The 19814-nt window shown below is 45.9% G+C and overlaps 1 protein-coding gene across 1 annotated transcript; it reads right to left on the bottom strand.

Moving 5' to 3' along the window:
- Positions 1–615: 615 nt before the first annotated feature.
- LOC121876375 (filaggrin-2-like) lies at positions 616–17551 on the bottom strand. Its single transcript, XM_042381446.1, has 5 exons — positions 17534–17551; positions 16330–16383; positions 13645–14767; positions 2479–2540; positions 616–726 (listed from the first exon to the last, which is right to left on the bottom strand). The coding sequence occupies exons 1-5, from the start codon at positions 17549–17551 to the stop codon at positions 616–618; spliced, it is 1368 nt and encodes a 455-aa protein (XP_042237380.1).
- Between the last annotated feature and the right edge of the window lie 2263 nt (positions 17552–19814).

Raw genomic sequence — 19814 nt, 5'->3', positions numbered from 1 at the left:
TAGGGGGGGTGACTGCTAGAACTCGGCCCCACAGTATCAAAGATCCGCGTCTTATATTTTCCTCATTATGATGTGACAGAGGATAATAAAATACGTCTACTGTGGCTGACTTTAGATAAGAAACAAAGATGGCGGCCAAATTGACGACGAAATTATATATTAATTTTCGTATTAAAAAGTCCTCGACTCCAGTGTGTTGCAAGATTAACGGAGGAGTCTTGAATCTGGACGCAGGATGTGGCCTCTTAGGAAACCTCCACAAGAGCCGGGATGTGACGTTCCTGCCATGGTGTGAGGCGCCGGACGACCACACCCACCCTTCCTCCTGGTCTGCCTCACACGTCTGGCAGCGTGATTGTATGGATCATACGTGTGGCACCACCAATATGGCCCATTACACCAGACCATTCAAAGTTCAATTAGTTTTATGTGTTTTCATGTCGTTACCAACTTGTGGGAATCTGAGGTCATTCCCCGGGATGCTTCCTCCGAGTCAGTTGAGATATCACGGTACGATAGTTTCTCCAGCAGTAAACCCTGGCCTGGAAGAACATAAGTTCCGTTTGTTGAATTTGGTTTCCTTAATTGAAGACAAGAGAACGCACCTGGTTATAATTATGGAAGTCTCGGTGTAATTCTGACGCCATGCAGGCCTTCTCTGCCAAGCGTATCTGGTGGATCAGGTAGACACATCCTCACACCAACAGTTCGGGACAGATTTAGCGTCTGAGAATATGGAACAAGACGTTAGATTACAGAACAGAAGCGCTGTTTTTCATCACCTGTTTTTGGACACATTCTTACATATTCTACTTTATATAAACAAGTTTTCATCCCGAGCTTCTTGATTTATGTAAACTTTGTTCTTTTGGTTATGGATTTCACTTCTTAATCTGAATATATAATCCATTCATTGTGCTCGTGGAGTTTTTATTTTTTATTATTGGGATTTTGTCCACTTGTGTGTTGTGGTTTCATGTGGTGAGATTTTGTCCGCCCACCACAACACGTGACTATGAATAGGACGTTTACGCATCATTTGTCAGCTTTAGATAATATTTCTTCTTCTTCAGTATATTGGACACAAAACAAAGGCCAATTTTCATGAACAAAATATATCACGGATAAAACCATACAACCACTTGTCTTTGAAAATTTCTATAATTATATGAAAACGCAGAAAAAAGAATGATTCTTCACTTGCCGAAAACTGAACTGAAAACATAATAGTGTGAGTCAGTTCTCGGCTCTTTTAGTAACTTTTTAAAATTTACTGATGCGTGATTTTCGCGCGAGGTGTTTTTAAAATGTTTACCGTTGTCAGTGGCCAATGTTTGGTCACTTTTGTTAATGGATGACGCATATTTTCCAGTATTGTCGTATGTAATACTGTTAAAGGGAAGGTTCTCGTGTCTTAGAAAATGTTTGGTGAGCGACATATGTTGATGTACCACAACAATGAGTAGGGTCCTGTTTCTTCTTTGTACACGACGTAACCACAACCGATAGTATCACAACATTACACAACCACACCTTACAGTTCCACCATGTCACAGCGACACCCACGGCAGACATCACACACACCCACGGCAGACATCACACACACACACACACCCCAAGTGAGTCACCCATACAAGGTCTCCCTGGGGTGGATGGGTGACAGGGGACGCCGTTGAAACCAGTAAACAACCAGATGATCCCGGGTTATTGCATAGATTACTCCGCCCGGGCCTGCTGCAGGGGAGATAGGTTTTACAGCCCTCCCTCCTCCCCCCATCCTTACTTCCTCCCTTCCTTCCCTCTTCCTTCCCTCCCCTTCCCCTCCCCAGGTATACCCAGTGTCAAAGATAGAATAATTGAAGTCAACCTGATGATAGCTCTGAGGCTTCTGCGTGGTGATTCTGACAACATTGTTCCTTAAAATTGCTACAATGTATGAATCATGGGATGGGTGAATCTAGATGGATCTAAACTACACCTACACATTTGAGGATCTTTGGATTAGACCACCGGTACAAAGTTGGAGCTACAACAGTGCTTCCTACAGCCCTGGCGGTCAGTTCCCTTCGATATCACAATACCAACATACCCGCCTAAACGATTAATTACGCAAAGCATTTATCTCCAACACACTGCCAAAGTGAGAGCTCTTGAACACATACACACTCTACAGACTGATGATAACATCACACAGACCATCTACACTGATGGATCTCTTAACACCGCCTGTGGGAGGGCTGGAAGTGCTGTCGCTGTGACCCAACCTAACGGTAATACAATTAAGAATGGAGTTAGAACTAACAACTGGGCACTGAAACTACTGTCACTGACAGTCTCATCATCATTGATTCTCTATCCCCACTTGCCCTTGACACCCTCAACATAAGTTGTCACGCGCTTGTCTCTGAAGCCAGACACAAATATGAGTACCTTGTTGACCGGGGTGTCAGGGTCAAACTGTTGTGGTTCCCCTCTCACATAGGCCTCAAAGAACATGCCAGACTTGATGACCCTCGCCAAACTCATGTCTAACAAAGACACTGTTGAATACAGTCTGGGTCTGTCAAAAAGAACCCTTAAAAGTGTAATTAGGAAAGAACTTATTGATGAATTTGAAGCAAGCAGACAAGTGCAAACAGGCATCAGTCATCCATTGTTTACCATGATGAGATGTATCATAGGAAACATGTATATGAAGCAAGTAACAAGATCACTAGATTACAAGATGATGTAAACTCAGACTAAGGTTAGATATAAGTACCTCTGGCAGTATGTTCCTCAAGCAGATGTAAACAAGACTAATGTAAAGTGTGTGGCCAGATATGGCCACAATTGAACACTACGTCCTCAACTGTGTGAAGATAGAACCTTTAGGACAGGTCCAAACACTGTGTGTGAAATGGCACAACACTTTATCTCTAATGGCAAGATAGCTGCTGACATATTATGACTGTGTCCACTTTATTGCACTAAGTAACTATATAATGTGCTTGAATACCTCTCACACATAGGTGAATAACAGAGTGTACGGCCAGGCATATTGCCTCGCACTCCTGTACACAAGCAGTTGCGGTAAGTCACCCTTTATGTACAGAACTAAACAAACAATGTATTTGAAATACTCCTGACCCTGAGGAGTTTTACACACACCCCTTGTTAACTCTTAATCATTTTGTGCTGCCGCTCACAGGATGAGCATAGGGTGCACGATAAACTATCCGATATAAATGGCAAAATTAAAAATTAAATTATGTTGGATATTTATTTCTAGAATTGTTGTCCATTTATATAAACAAAATTGTCAGAGTGGATACAGAACTCGCCTCTTATTCTAGGAAACGGTGGTTCGATTCCTGGTGTTCCCAGTTCACCCAGGTGTAAATGGGTACCTAAGTTTACAACGTGGGGAAGTGAATGTGGTCGAGTGCAGTACCGGCCATCCTGCTCCTTGTATACAGAGGACTGAGTGAGCTGTATCTACACAGTGTTTAGAGAGAGAGAAACAATTGATGCATATAGAAACAGTATGTTTTATCTGACTACCGTTAGCAGTTTCAGACCTTGAACTACAACACACACACACACACACACACACACACACACACACAGTACCATTCTACGACAAAGTTTGGCTGTGAACATCGTGGGCGACATCACAAAGGCGGCAGCTGTGCTGTTATTATCCAAACCTCACGATAGTTGTTGATCAGAATTTCTGATAGGTCAGGCGAGGAGGCCATTATGGTGACTAGCCGTAACCAGAGAGTGGAGAGAACTTTTGTACGTTTACACAATACAGTATTGTTGTGTGTTTGGACCTTGTATTATCATAAGAACTTTTCCTGCTGCATTGTCTTCAATAAATGGGTCATGAGAGGCTCGTCTATGGGGCAGAATGTTGGTCTCTAGAATTTATTTATATTAGTAGAAGTATTAGAATATTTAGACTGGTGGCATTAAACTCATATTGATAGTGTGTTTTAGTAGTATCATTATCGTGTTATCTTTTAGTAGTGTCTTGAATGTGCCTTGCGGGAGACGTAGGTTGATATAGTAAGGTGTTTTAGTTACTTACGTGCCGTGTTAGCTTTACTTTGTACTTGTACAGTTTAATTGGATGTGTGGGGTGGTGTTATGAGAGGGAGGGTGCCGACTAGTGTAGTGTTTTGTGTCTGTAGTTTATAGTGTGTGTGTGTGTGTGTGTGTGTGTGTGTGTCTAGAAATACATATACGTACATTGTGAGACAAGAGTCGGGGCGGGGCAGGAGGCAGGTGGAGAATCACTTGCTACAATTCTCCGTAAACGGGAGATTTCAAGGTTGGGGAGAAACACCAGGCTCTGTTGACTGCTCGTGTTGGCGGCGTTTATTTAGCTTCGGTGAAATCCTTTAGCATTCCCACGCCATATTTTACTACAACGTGCTAGTTACTATATCAAAGTGGCTCCAATCTTAATAGACTCTGTTAAAACTCCGGCGAGTGTTACGTTAGGCTAGATTTAGATTAGATTAGGCCAGGTTAAGTTAAGATAAGTTAGGGTTAGGTTAGGTCAGGTCAGATAAGTTTTGGGCCCACTTATACAGGTAGCTTAGTCTTGAGGCGAGGTTAGGTTAGGTCAGGTTAGTTGAGGCCCACCTGTACAGGTAACACTAGCTTGAGGTTTTGATGACACTAAGAAGGTCCTCAGGTCCCCCTCTCTACTCCATGCTTTTAACAAGTGTAATATTTACGTTTAATTTCACAGCGGGCGGCCAGATGAGTAATTAGCTCATTAGCGTAGTAAAAATAGTAAGCTGCTCCACCCACAAAAATCCCACAGCCATTTTTCGTGTGCGTGGTTGAGGTGATTTACGTGTCAGGGAAGGTAAATCCCACCTGCTCCATCTTCTAGGATTAATACATCGTGGGTTTGGTGAAGACTAGAGATGTAAATCATAACTGCTTTCATATCCAAGGATTAAATATACGTCGTTATTACATCAATGATTATTCCTTGGAGGGGTTGGGAATGACGTCCCTGCTCTGCCCTGTCTATGGGATAATTTTTCGAAGCTCATAAAAATCACAGATATTTTGTTTTCGTCTGTTGTTGAGGAAGAAGGAGGTAAATCCCAGCTGTTTTATCCAATGAGGTGGAGGATGTTGGACTCAACACTCCCCACTATCTCCCAGGATTAATTTCTTGTAGATGGATTTTTTTTATGTAGTTTACAGGACCTGAGAGATTTTTTATTTTTTATTATCCTTTAACACTTATCATACGTCATACACCTGGTGAGGACTTTGTGTACTTTTCTGTATATAATGAACGGTGTGTGTGTGTGTGTGTGTGTGTGTGTGTGTGTGTGTGTGTGTGTGTTGGTAGTTATATCTGTCTCTTTGCAACCTTATCTGTATCTGTCTGTTAATAATCTTAGTCTGTCTTTCTGTCTGTCTGTCTCTCTGTCTGTCTGTACTCTTAGGTTTATAGAAGCAACATTGACCACAACAACAACAATCTATACAACAACAACAAGTCACCACCACAACAACAACAATCAATACAACGACAAAAGTCACCACTACAACAACAACAATCAATACAGCAACATTCACCACAACAGCAAATCACCATGACAACATCAGTCAATACAACAACAACAGCTCACAAGAACAACAATCTAAACGACAACAATCAACAACAATCAACACTCAGACACCTAAACAGGAGTGTGGCGGTACAGGAGGTCTAGTGTTGGACCATTATGTTGGGTCAGGTTGATAATACTAGAGGCAAAAACGTTCTTCCCTAGTATATATTTTTGCTGTGTTTGTTTTGCAGTTTTGGTCGTAAAAGAAGATTAGCAAATATTGAGAATTTGAGGACGTGGGAGCCCTTTATTTACCTTGTGTTGACGTCGTTGGGCAGACTGAAGTATTTTTAGCTTATGTTCTTATTTTCACTTGGTTATTGTTCGTAAAAAAATTACTAACTTCAAAGAGAGAAGGAAATATTATGTGTGTAATGTAATACCTGTTCTATACTTTTGTCGTGTGTTTTGACTGCATTAGGCGTCTTTTTCAGTGTGTAAGAGTTGTTTTTTCTCCAAACACGATGTACATGTGTTAAGACCTCACACCATGTGGAAGACAAAAAAAATGACGCTCCCTGTACCTGTCATCCACGACTTGTCTTCACCATTCAAATAGCACATCAGCAGCCTTGGTGTACGAGCTGTCCCCTGCCAGTGTTCCATTGTCTGCCTTTCACCGTTACTGTAGGAGGGGCAGGTGGTCAACGTCTCCCTCCCCTCCAGCTCTCTTGAACACACACACACACACACACACACACACACACACACACTTACGTTAAATCTCTTCATATAACGAACATAATTATCACGATAGAGAAATTTAATAAATTATCTTTCATTGGAATATGTATTGAGTAAAACTTTGCATGTGTGTGTGTTTGTGTGTGTGTGTGTGTGCGTGCGTGTACTCATACATGTAAATAGTAAGTTTACACGAAGACTAATTAACTAACACTGTGAAGGTATAAAGATCGTTGTCAATTAATTAGTTTTGACGTCAATAGTCTCTTCATACTGCGGACTTGTTGATAACTTGCTGACTCATCTTACACAGAAGCTACACCGCATAGTACTAAATCTAGCAGTGAGTTAATGTGTGTTCATTGAAGTCTGAAAAATTTGCATTGTACAGTAGAAAAAGTCTTTATTTGGCTCACCTGAAGATTAACCACCCCAGACTTATTTCAACAGATGCCTTAACACCGTAACGCTACCTAGTTGGGTTAAGTTAGGTTAGGTTAGGTTGGGCTGTTTAATAATGAGGTTTGATGATTTATATTATAGGTGATGACCAGGGAAGTGAGACAGACATGAGGAGATGAAACGTGGATAGAGAGAGAGAGAGAGAGAGAGAGAGAGAAAAGAGAGAGAGAGAGAGAGAGAGAGAGAGAGAGAGAGAGAGAGAGAGAGAGAGAGAGTTACAACTTCGTAATCTCCTGTAATCTGTGCTTGTATTGTAACTGGTCCTAATTGGATTTGAGACCACTGCTTAGGGTCGAGATTGGTCAGCCCTTTTGGTTAGATTTTGGCAAATCTTCTCAGGTAGGGAGGAAGTCGGATTAGTTGGATTGGTTCATTGATTGGGTAGAGGTTGGCCAGTCCTATTAGGGAAGAGACGGACCTTTTTTGGATGATTGGATAGATTTAAAGGTTAGGGGTTAGAAAGTCATTTTGCTGGGGGTTTAACCTGGGTAACACAATGATATCTGATTGGGTGATTAAATAGTTTGTCGGTTATTTATTTATGTGTCTTTAAATGTCTTTGTATGTCTGTGTCTATCTTTATAATTTTTTCTGTGTCTGTGTTCGTCTTATTATGCCTTCGTCCTTCTGTCTGGCATTGTTTTTCTCCTTTGCATCTTCTGTGGTGGAGGTGGTGTGTGGTGAGTGGTGGAGGTGGTGTAGTGAGTGGTGGAGGTGGTGTGTGGTGAGTGGTGGAGGTGGTGTGTGGTGAGTGGTGGAGGTGGTGTGTGTGGTGAGTGGTGGAGGTGGTGTGTAGTGAGGGTGGAGGTGGTGTGTGGTGAGTGGTGGTGGTGGTGGTGGTGAGTGGTGGAGGTGGTGGTGAGTGGTGGAGGTGGTGTGTAGTGAGGGTGGAGGTGGTGTGTGTGAGTGAGTGGTGGAGGTGGTGTGTGGTGAGTGGTGGAGGTGGTGTGTGTAGTGAGTGGTGGAGGTGGTGTGTGGTGAGTGGTGGAGGTGATGTGTGTAGTGAGTGGTGGAGGTGGTGTGTAGTGAGTGGTGGAGGTGAGTGTGTGTGGTGAGTGGTGGTGGAGGTGATGTGCTAGTGAGTGGAGGTGGTGTGTGGTGAGGAGGAGGTGGTGTGTAGTGAGTGGTGGAGGTGGTGTGGGTGGTGGGTGGAGGTGGTGTGTAGTGAGGGTGGAGGTGGTGTGTGTAGTGAGTGGTGTGGAGGTGGTGTGGTGAGTGGTGGTGTGTGGTGTGTGGTGAGTGGGTGGAGGTGGTGTGGTGAGTGGTGGAGGTGGTGGTGGGTGAGTGGTGGAGGTGGTGTGTGAGTGGTGGAGGTGGTGTGTGTAGTGAGTGGTGGAGGTGGTGTGTATTGAGTGGTGGAGGTGGTGTGTAGTGAGTGGTGGAGGTGGTGTGAGTGAGTGGTGGGAGGTGGTGGTGAGTGGTGAGGTGGTGTGTGTGGTGAGTGGTGGAGGTGGTGTGGTGAGTGGTGGAGGTGGTGGTGGAGTGGGTGGAGGGTGTGTGGTGAGTGGTGGAGGTGGTGTGTGGTGAGTGGTGGAGGTGGTGGTGAGGGTGGGAGGTGGTGTGTGGTGAGTGGTGGAGGTGGTGGTGGAGGTGGTGTGTGGTGAGTGGTGGAGGTGGTGTGTAGTGAGTGGTGGAGGTGGTGTGTGTGGTGAGTGGTGGGAGGTTGGTGTGTAGTGAGTGGTGGAGGTGGTGAGTGAGGGTGGGAGGTGGTGGAAGTGGGAGAGGGTGGAGGTGGTGTGTGTAGTGAGTGGGTGGAGGTGGTGTGTGTGAGGGTGGGAGGTGGTGTGTGGTGAGTGGGTGGAGGTGGTGTGTAGTGAGTGGTGGAGGTGGTGTGTAGTGAGGGTGGAGGTGGTGGAAGTGGTGGAGGGTGGAGGTGGTGTGGTGAGTGGTGGTGGGAGTGGTGGAGGTGGTGTGTGGTGGAGGTGGTGTGTAGTGAGTGGTGGAGGTGGTGTGTGTAGTGAGTGGTGGGAGGTGGTGTGTGTGGTGAGTGGTGGTGAGTGGTGGAGGTGGTGTGTGGTGAGTGGTGGGAGGTGGTGGTGAGTGGTGGAGGTGGTGTGTAGTGAGTGGTGGAGGTGGTGTGGTGAGTGGTGGGAGGTGGTGTGTAGTGAGTGGTGGAGGTGGTGTGTAGTGAGTGGTGGAGGTGATGTGTGTAGTGAGTGGTGGAGGTGGTGTATAGTGAGTGGTGGAGGTGGTGTGTGGTGAGTGGTGGAGGTGGTGTGTAGTGAGTGGTGGAGGTGGTGTGTGGTGAGTGGTGAGGTGATGTGTGTGTGGGTGAGGGTGGAGGGTGTGTGGTGAGTGGTGGGAGGTGGGTGGTGAGTGGTGGAGGTGGTGAGTGGTGGAGGTGTGTGGTGAGGGTGGGAGGGGTGATGAGGGTGGGAGGTGTGTGGTGTGAGTGGTGGAGGTGGTGTAGTGAGGGTGGAGGTGGTGGGAGTGGTGAGTGGTGGAGGTGGTGTGTAGTGAGGGTGAGGGTGGAGGTGGTGTAGTGAGAGGTGGTGTGTGTAGTGAGTGGTGGGAGGTGGTGGAGGTGGTGAGTGGTGGAGGTGGTGTGTAGTGAGTGGTGGAAGTGGTGTGTAGGAGAGAGAGGTAAGGTCCTCCTCCCTGGATAAGCTACTTAACTCAGGTAATCCACTCATTGTTAACCTTACCTCTGTTGTTACCTCTGATTATTATAACGTAACCCAGATTAACTTTTTTAACAAGGACTTTTCTTGTTTTGAATGATAAAACACACACACACACACACACACACACACATTGCCACTACATTCACCACTTAATTGCCTGTCAGGAGAGGTATGACGCAAACTACCAGCCACTACAACAATTCATTACATCTCGAACTGACACATTATTGACAGTCATGAGTATCGAGTGAGTTATTATACTGTACCTTAAAGTGACAGCGAGCCTTCACACTTTGTCTCACGTGAAAACAATATTATTATTCTTTAATTTGGTTGATAGACAGACAGACAGACAGACAGACAGACAGACAGACAGACACAGAAACGCAATTTTTCGTATTCACTGTCAGTTTGATCTATCACCAATTGAGAGTCAGGAAAATTTACCACTAAAAGGTTTGCATAGGAGATCCTGTACGCTAAGTGGAGGTATAGGTTGCGAGAGGACTATTTTGTCTTTCCACTCAGCCGGCCGAGGGTTGGTGCACTCAGTTACTCCGTGGCACTGTTACTCACCCCCTGGGACTGTTACTCACACTCTGGGACTGTTACTCACCCTCTGGTACTGTTACTCACCCTCTGGTACTGTTACTCACCTCTGGTACTGTTTCACCTCTGGGACTGTTACTCACACTCTGGGACTGTTACTCACCCTCTGGTACTGTTACTCACCCTCTGGTACTGTTACTCACCTCTGGTACTGTTACTCACCCCTCTGGTACTGTTACTCACCCTCTGGGACTGTTACTCACCCCTGGTACAGTTATCACCTCTGGTACTGTTACTCACCCTCTGGTACTGTTACTCACCTCTGGTACTGTTACTCACCCTCTGGTATTACTCACCCTCTGGTACTGTTACTCACCCTCTGGTACTGTTACTGCGCCCTGGGACTGTTACTCACCCCTGACCACTGTTACTCACCCCTTGACCATGTTATTCACCCTCTTGCACTGTTACTCACCCTGGCACTGTTACTCACTCCTTGGCACTGACTCATTCCTGCGCTACTCCCCTGTCACTGTTTCTCAGCACTGTTATTTACCGCTGGCACTGTTACTCACCCCTGGGACTGTTACTCACCCTCTGGACTGTTACTCACCCTCTGGGACTGTTACTCACCCTGGACTGTTACTCACCCTCTGGTACTGTTACTCACCCTCTGGGACTGTTATCACCCTCTGGGACTGTTACTCACCCTCTGTACTGTTACTCACCTCTGGCACTGCACACCCCTGGGACTGTTACTCACCCCTCTGGTACTGTTACTCACCCTCTGGTACTGTTACTCACCCTGGTACTGTTACTCACCCTCTGGGACTGTTACTCACACTCTGGGACTGTTACTCACCCTCTGGTACTGTTCTCACCCTCTGGGACTGTTACTCACCCCTGGTACTGTTATCACCCTCTGGCACTGTTACTCACCCCTGGGACTGTTACTCACCTCTGGTACTGTTACTCACCCTCTGGTACTGTTACTCACCCTCTGGTACTGTTACTCACCCTCTGGTACTGTTACTCACCCTCTGGGACTGTTACTCACCCTCTGGTACTGTTACTCACCCTCTGGTACTGTTACTCACCCTCTGGTACTGTTACTCACCCTCTGGTACTGTTACTCACCCTCTGGTACTGTTACTCACCCTCTGGTACTACTCACCCTCTGGGACTGTTACTACACCTGGTACTGTTATCACCTCTGGGACTGTTACTCACACTCTGGTACTTTACTCACACTCTGGTACTGTTACCACCTCTGACTGTTACTCACCCTCTGGTACTGTTACTCACCCTCTGGTACTGTTACTCACCCTCTGGTACTGTTATCACCTCTGGATGTTACTCACACTCTGGTGTTACTGCGCCCGACTGTTTCGCCTGACCACTGTTACTCACCCCTTGACCACTGTTATTCACTCCTCTGCACTGTTACTCACCCTGGACTGTTACCACTCTCTGGTACTGTTACTCACTCCTGGCATCCACCTCTGGACTGTTACTCACCCTCTGGTACTGTTACTCACCCTCTGGTACTGTTACTCGCGCCCTGGGACTGTTACTCACCCTGACCACTGTTACTCACCCTTGACCACTGTTATTCACTCCTCTGCACTGTTACTCACCCTGGCACTGTTACTCACTCTGGTACTGTTACTCACTCCCTGGTACTGTTACTCACCCTCTACTGTTACTCACCTCTGTACTGTTACTCACCCCTGACCACTGTTACTCACCCCTGACCACTGTTATTCACCTCTACTGTTACTCACTCCTGGCACTGTTACTCACTCCCTGGCACTGATACTCATTCCTGGCGCGTTATCACCCTGTCACTGTTACTCACCCCTGAGCACTATTACCACTCCCCTGGTACTGTTACTCACCCCTGGCACTGTTACCATTCCTGGTACTATTTACTCGCTGGCACTGTTATTCACCCTGGGGCCACACGTTCACTGATAAGGTCATCAATATTCAGTCTACTTCGGCTCACAGCACTGGGTACACACACACACACACACACACACACACACACACACACACACACACACACACACACCAATATGCATACCGGTAATTTTGAAATATAACCAATTCCACAAAAAAGTAACATATATATATATTATCAACAACACAAGTAGATGAATCATTCAAACTGACCCTCGGCCTTCGGGGCTTTATACATCGAATATTAAGAAGCCATGAAGGTCCCTGAGCCATTCAGTGACCTGCCTCACCACAGAACCCTTCATGGAATATATGGTGATCAAAACAGAGTTGATTATACTGTGAGTCAGGCTGGTAGGGAGGTAGGGGGAGGGGAGGGGAGAGGAGGGGAGGCATTTGGCATCTGGTTAACATAATTCCTATACGGGTTTTATGAGTACAGGGTTGTGATGTGTTGGAGTGTGGGGTCGTAAGGTGAGCTTTTTTAGGAATGTGACCTTTTAGCAACCCCACCACTACTACTCACTCACTACCCACCAGCCCACCAGCTCACCACCACTATTCACTCCCTACCAGTCCACCACCTAAACCCACCACGTCCACTGCCCACCCACAGTACCTGATCGCTACCTTAGGGCGTCTCTCTCCCCTTCGCCCGGATTACACCTGGAGCCACTATAGGAGGGAGAGAGAGAGAGAGAGAGAGAGAGAGAGAGAGAGAGAGAGAGAGAGAGAGAGAGAGAGAGAGAGAGAGAGAGATACTGTGAAAGGAAGAAAGACGGAACATAGTGAGAGAGGAAAACACGTGAATCAGACATTTAAGGAAACATGAAATTGGATGAGATGGGGGAGAGAGAGGGAATAGATGAGGGGAACAGGTGAGGGAATAGATGGGGAACAGAGAGGGGGACAAACAGGTGTCTAGATAAAGAGTGACATTGAGGAGGACAGATGAAAGGCTGAGTGAGGGGAAGGTGGGAGGCTGAGTGAGGGGAAGGTGGGGGAGGCTGAGTGAGGGGAAGGTGGGGAGGCTGAGTGAGGGAAGGTGGGGAGGCTGAGTGAGGAAGGTGGGGAGGCTGAGTGAGGGGAAGGTGGGGGCTGAGTGAGGGAAGGTGGGGAGGCTGAGTGAGGGGAAGGTGGGAGGCTGAGTGAGGGGAAGATGGGAGGCTGAGTGAGGGGAAGATGGGGAGGGAAGAGGAGGTATGTGAGGAAGGGGAAACTAAGGGTGGGATTAAGTAATGTAAGGTTAGATTAGGTTAAGCTAGTTTAAAGGTAGTTATAATGAGGTAGATTAAGTTAGGTTAGGTTAGGTTAGGTTAAATTAGTTACAGAAGAGGTGGGTTAGACTAGATCAGGTCGACTTACCTATAGTAGGGTTAGGTTAGGTTAGGTTTGGTTAGGTTAGGTTAGGTTTGGTTAGGTTAGGTTTGGTTAGGTTAGGTTAGGTTAGGTTGTAATAGTTCTTTGAATATATTAATGTTTTATTTGCTTTGCTGTCATTTGTTAATTGTTTTAATACTCTTTTTTAAGTGGTAAGGATTATGTTGAAACAGTTTTATTTGTGATAGGAGAGAGAGAGAGAGAGACAGACAGACAGACAGACAGACAGACAGACAGAGACAGACAGACAGACAGTCAGACAGACAGACAGACAGACAGACAGAGAGACACTGTTCTCTCCTCCGTGACCCGTGTTGGACTGATCTCTCCTCCGTGACCCGTGTTGGACTGACCTCTCCGTGACCCGTGTTGGACTGTTCTCTCCTCCGTGACCCGTGTTGGACTGTTCTCTCCTCCGTGACCCGTGTTGGACTGTTCTCCCTCCGTGACCCGTGTTGGACTGATCTCTCCTCCGTGACCCGTGTTGGACTGTTCTCTCCTCCGTGACCCGTGTTGGACTGATCTCCTCCGTGACCCGTGTTGGACTGACCTCTCCGTGACCCATGTTGGACTATTTCTCTCCTCCGTGACCCGTGTTGGACTGTTCTCTCCTCCGTGACCCGTGTTGGACTGTTCTCTCCTCCGTGACCCGTGTTGGACTGTTCTCTCCTCCGTGACCCGTGTTGGACTGTTCTCTCCTCCGTGACCCGTGTTGGACTGTTCTCTCCTCCGTGACCCGTGTTGGACTGTTCTCTCTCCGTGACCCGTGTTGGACTGTTCTCTCCTCCGTGACCCGTGTTGGACTGTTCTCTCCTCCGTGACCCGTGTTGGACTGTTCTCTCCTCCGTGACCCGTGTTGGACTGTTCTCTCCTCCGTGACCCGTGTTGGACTGTTCTCTCCTCCGTGACCCGTGTTGGACTGATCTCTCCTCCGTGACCCGTGTTGGACTGTTCTCTCCTCCGTGACCCGTGTTGGACTGATCTCTCCTCCGTGACCGTGTTGGACTGATCCTCTCCGTGACCCGTGTTGGACTGTTCTCTCCTCCGTGACCCGTGTTGGACTGTTCTCTCCTCCGTGACCCGTGTTGGACTGTTCTCTCCTCCGTGACCCGTGTTGGACTGTTCTCTCCTCCGTGACCCGTGTTGGACTGTTCTCTCCTCCGTGACCCGTGTTGGACTGTTCTCTCCTCGTGACCGTGTTGGACTGTTCTCTCCTCCGTGACCCGTGTTGGACTGTTCTCTCTCCTCCGTGACCCGTGTTGGACTGTTCTCTCCTCCGTGACCCGTGTTGGACTGTTCTCTCCTCCGTGACCCGTGTTGGACTGTTCTCTCCTCCGTGACCCGTGTTGGACTGTTCTCTCCTCCGTGACCCGTGTTGGACTGATCTCTCCTCCGTGACCCGTGTTGGACTGATCTCTCCTCCGTGACCCGTGTTGGACTGATCTCTCCTCCGTGACCCGTGTTGGACTGCCGTCTCTAGGGAGGGACGGAAGCCAACAAGTTGTCACAACACTTACCGCATCTGCTTATTAAGAAATTAGACTCAATAACCTCTGGCTGTGCGGTGAGTGAGGGCTATTGGCTAGGTTAGGTTAGGTTAATAATAGTAGGGGTAATTTGGGTAAGGTTAAGTAATTAGTTATGCTAGCTGAAGGTTAGGTTAGCTTATGGTAATTAAACTAGGATTATGTTAGGTTAAATTAGGTAAATTATGATAGGAGTGATTTGGATTAGGTTAAGTAATTAGGTTAAGATAGTTATACTAAGATTAGGTTAGGTTAAATCAGGCTAATTAAGTTAGGGACAATATCAGGTAATAATGTTCTTTGATTAGATGTCATGTGAAGTGATGGAGCACGACGTCACTACGCTGTGACATCAACAGGTGGGGGAAGGCTTTGGAGTGTTTTTCAACTGTGTATTTGGTTTTTTTTTGCTGTTGTTGTTTTATTCAATGAAGTTTGTAACAAAAAAAATGACTCTTTGTTGAAAAAGTTATTCCTTTAAAATGGTACGGTACAGTTTATTCTCTGTTGTATCCTTTGAGGTGCATTCATACAAGAGAGAGAGAGAGAGAGAGAGAGAGAGAGAGAGAAAGAGAAAAAGAGAAGAGTAGTTAAATAATGAATAAAAAGGATTCAGTGAAACGCTAATTGTCAGAAAACCAGATTAATTGCTGCTAGAGAAGTCGTCTGTGTGTTCGTTTGTCCATTCGTTCTTACATACATACATACATACATACATACATACAACCTTTTATGCTATTTACAGCCTGGTCTTCCCTACACCTCCAAAAGGGCATTAGAGGTGATCTTTAGAGGTGGAGATAGAAGGAAGGAAGGAGGGAGGAGAAGGAAGGACGGAAGGGAAGGAGGGAGGATAGGGAAGATGATGAGAGGGAGAGAAGGGATGAAGGTAGAGGAGAGGAATGTGAGGAAGAGGAACATGGTGAGGGTGAAGGATTATGAATACCCACACAGGTAGAGGGAGGGCCGCCATAAAGGGTCTCTCGTTAGCCACAGTAGAACGCAGGTAATGTGTTCTGTGTGTGTGTGTGTGTGTGTGTGTGTGTGTGTGTGTGTGTGTGTGTGTGTGTGTGTGTGTGTGTGTGTGTGTGTGTGTGTGTGTGTGTGTGTGTCTATTCAACAAATCATTTTATAGTCGGATAGCTAACATAGCCATGGGTATGACTCTCCACGATCCACACACTCCGGGGTAATGTCCGGCCTTTCATCAAACTACGACTTGTTTACACAGTCCGAAGCATTTTAACCACGCTTCTACAGAGGGTATGTGGATGTGAAATGTTTAATCTTTAAGGCCTGTCAGCACATCCAACTGTTCCTCGACTATGTGTATTCCAAACAATATACAATTCACCTCGGCGTGTGAACAAGACAATCAACTTCCATTCCCCGACACAATCGTAGAACAACCAAACAAATCCTTTACTATTTCCATTTACAGATAATCTACATACACAGGCCTCACTTCTAGGATCAGTTCATGTGTTCCTATACAATACAAAAGAAACTCACTTTCCACTTCAGTATTCTGGGTCTTTCGTATTTGCTCTTGTCCTGCACAAGGAACTAAAATTCATGTACAGGACTCTTATGTCCAATGGTTTTCCCCAAATCTTTATTGACGCTAAAATTGGCAAACAGTTCTCACAGCTTATACTCGTACACCCAAGACCACCGCAGTCACCTAATTCTCTATATTACTTACACTCGAAGGAACAGTTTTGCCAACGTGTACAAGCTCAGCTACTTGTTAGAGTCATTTTCAAACCCTGTAACATAACATAAGGATTCTTTGAGTTTAGAGTTTTGATACCCAGGAAATAACAGTGTACAGATATGCTTATATTACAACAGTAACACTGCTCTCAAGTGTTGGTATGCAGGTGAGGACAATGGTGCTGTTATAGAACAAAAATGCACACGATTCCCGAAAATATGTAAGGTAGTGTATATTTTTTGAGAGACATCCTGTAATGTTTCTCCTCATGAAAAAAAAAAGAACTTTCTCCGGAAATGCTAAACTTAGTGATAGGCGCTCTGTGTATATGTATATATAATGTTTAGGGAGGTAGTAGGCAGCTACCAAACAGGGAGGTACTACCGCCTGGGAAGATATTGGAAGCATAATGTGTTGTCTAATGGTAGACCCTGCTGCCATATGTGACCAAGTCCCAGGTTGCTGATCTGACTTTCTGCCTCATTTACACACAATTGCAGGGTCTCAATTGTTTCTCTTACTATTGACAACACAACATACATACATTCTCATTCTCATTCTTGATTTTTTTTTTTTTCATTTTGCATTTATTATTATTATTATTATTATTATTATTATTATTATTATTATTATTATTATTATTATTATTATTATTATTATTATTATTATTATTATTATTATTATTATTATTATTATTATTATTATATATTATTACGATGTGGTTCAGTGACCTGTGAAGCGGGTGGGCTAATCCCCGTAAAAAAAAAGTGCTCATTTGTTTGTTTGTTAATTTGTATGTATGTATGTGCTTGCATGTGTGAAGCGGACAAGCTCAAGTTTTTTTCAGTACCTAACTTCCACATGAGCACAGGAGGTAACTAGGGGTGGGGGGGGGTTGAATGCATTCGGAAATGTATTGCGTGGTCTATTTAAGCGCACACACACACACACACACACACACACACACACACACACACACACACACACACTCATACGTACAGCAGCCACGTTGTACATGGGCTAGTTTGTTCCTCTATAAAGGGATGTCTCTTGTTTCAAATTCTTGTGTGCGTGTTATAATGGGGCGGACCTTATTGTGATATTGCAAGTTCCACCGTAGGTTGTGATGACGAACTGTAGGCTGTGACGACGAACTGTGATGGTGAACTGTAGGCTGTGATGACGAACTGTAGGCCGTGGAGCACGAACTGTGATGGTGAACTGTAGGCTGTGATGACGAACTGTAGGCTGCGACGATGAACTGTGGTACGTGACGATGAACTGTAGGCTGTGACGATGAACTGTGATGACGAACTGTAACGCCCCTACAGTATATCTTTTACACGCGTCGTTTTGCTTGGGCTGAATCGCGGTGCTCTATGGTGCCCTCCTTGTTAAGTGAAGCGACTGTCTCCGGCTAACGACGTTGATGGATAGTTCTCTCTTAGTCATGAGGCACGTGATGAATAGTGGTTGGGATGAGGACTGGGGATGGCAGGGGTGAGAGACGGGGATAGTGGCTAGAGTGAGGGTACAGGGGGGTGGCTGGGGTGAGGGACAAGGGAGTGGCTTGGGTGAGGGACGGGGGGGGGGGATTAGAGTGAGGGATGGCGGATGGCTAGGTAACCTGACTGCTTCTTAAGATAACCTAAGTATTTCCAAACATAACGTGAACGTCTCCTGTGTTTCAGTGATCGACCGGACCAACTCTACCCGGGAGGCGGACCCGACTGGACAGATTTTCAAGCGTGGCCACGTTTACCACGGCGTCTACTTCCCTACCCTCACCAACAGGTAGATTATGGGGTAGATGTACTCTTAACAGGTATTGTGTGGTAGATGTACTCCAAACAGGTAGATTATGGGGTAGATGTACTCTTAACAGGTATTGTGTGGTAGATGTACTCCAAACAGGTAGATTATGGGGTAGATGTACTCTTAACAGGTATTGTGTGGTAGATGTACTCCCAACAGGTAGATTATGGGGTAGATGAGCTCTTAATAGGTAGATAAAGCTGGAAATGTACTCCCAACAGGTAGATATACAGGTAATATACTCCTAACACGTAGATATACAGGTAATATACTCCTAACAAATTGAATAAGTTCAGACTATCACAAAGTTCATCCTAACTTACAATCCTTAACGAAACACTAAATCTCAATGTTGATGCTCATGGGGGTAAATTATTCCCACCACACAGTCGGCGATAACCCCAGGTGGACGAACTGGCCAAGTTATTATGAAATCTTTATCCAAATACTTCATTATAATTTGTATTGAGATGAGAGAAAATTTATATATTATGAAGGAATAAAGGGAGGAAGGGAGAAGAGTCTATAATGAGTGTGGTAGTCTATAATGGGTGTGGTAGTCTATAATGGGTGTGGTAGTCTATAATGGGTGTGGTAGTCTATAATGAGTGTGGTAGTCTATAATGGGTGTGGTAGTCTATAATGGGTGTGGTAGTCTATAATGGGTGTGGTAGTCTATAATGGGTGTGGTAGTCTATAATGAGTGTGGTAGTCTATAATGGGTGTGGTAGTCTATAATGGGTGTGGTAGTCTATAATGGGTGTGGTAGTCTATAATGAGTGTGGTAGTCTATAATGGGTGTGGTAGTCTATAATGGGTGTGGTAGTCTATAATGGGTGTGGTAGTCTATAATGGGTGTGGTAGTCTATAATGGGTGTGTTAGTCTATACAGGGAGTATTTACCAGTCTAATTAAAGCGTTACCTCCCTAGGTGTCAACGTCACATAAGTCAGACAGGTTGAGACAATATATACCAGGTGATGGTTGGCAGGTGAGGTGGTCCCCTCTCTTAGCAGCTCCCAATCTAACCTGAGCATTAGGGATACGGGCCATTAACCCTCCGATCCAACTCTAATGGCTAAGTTAGAGTGTGATCGTGTATAGCTGGGTTCTCTTTCACACACACACACACACACACCTCTCTCTCTCTCTCATTCCCTCTTTCCTTCTCTTTCCGTGTACGTGTAACTCTCTCACACGTTCTCTCTCTCATGCAGCTTCAGGGACCAGCAGCTGGAGGTGGCGTTCCAGCGGTACTCTCACAGACAGCGGCAGAAGTCCCTCATCATGGTGAACGGGGTCGACCTCGCCCTCAAGCTCGTCCTTCTAGTCATCGTTCTCATCAGGAATGAGAACAACTCCCCTGCGGTGAGTCCCGAGGAGGAGGAGGAGGAGGAGGAAAGACGAGAGGCAGGGAGAAAAGAAATAAAGGAGGGAGAGGGGAGGAAAAGGGAGGAATGGGTAG

The sequence above is a fragment of the Homarus americanus genome, unplaced genomic scaffold (assembly GCF_018991925.1).
Source record: "Homarus americanus isolate GMGI-L3 unplaced genomic scaffold, GMGI_Hamer_2.0 scaffold34921, whole genome shotgun sequence".
NCBI classification, from domain to species: domain Eukaryota; kingdom Metazoa; phylum Arthropoda; class Malacostraca; order Decapoda; family Nephropidae; genus Homarus; species Homarus americanus.
The sequence above is the reverse complement of the archived record's forward strand: the minus strand, read 5'-3'. Positions and strand labels throughout refer to the sequence as shown.

Bases quoted from the DNA above. Each gene is read 5' to 3' on its own strand.
- LOC121876375 (XM_042381446.1), bottom strand. The intron at 2,541-13,644 runs GTCAGTCCAACA...TGTATTCAACAG, and splicing joins CCAACACGGGTCACGGAGAG to TGTCTTTGTTAGACATGAGT. The intron at 727-2,478 runs GTGAGAGGGGAA...CCATATTCTCAG, and splicing joins GCATGTTCTTTGAGGCCTAT to ACGCTAAATCTGTCCCGAAC.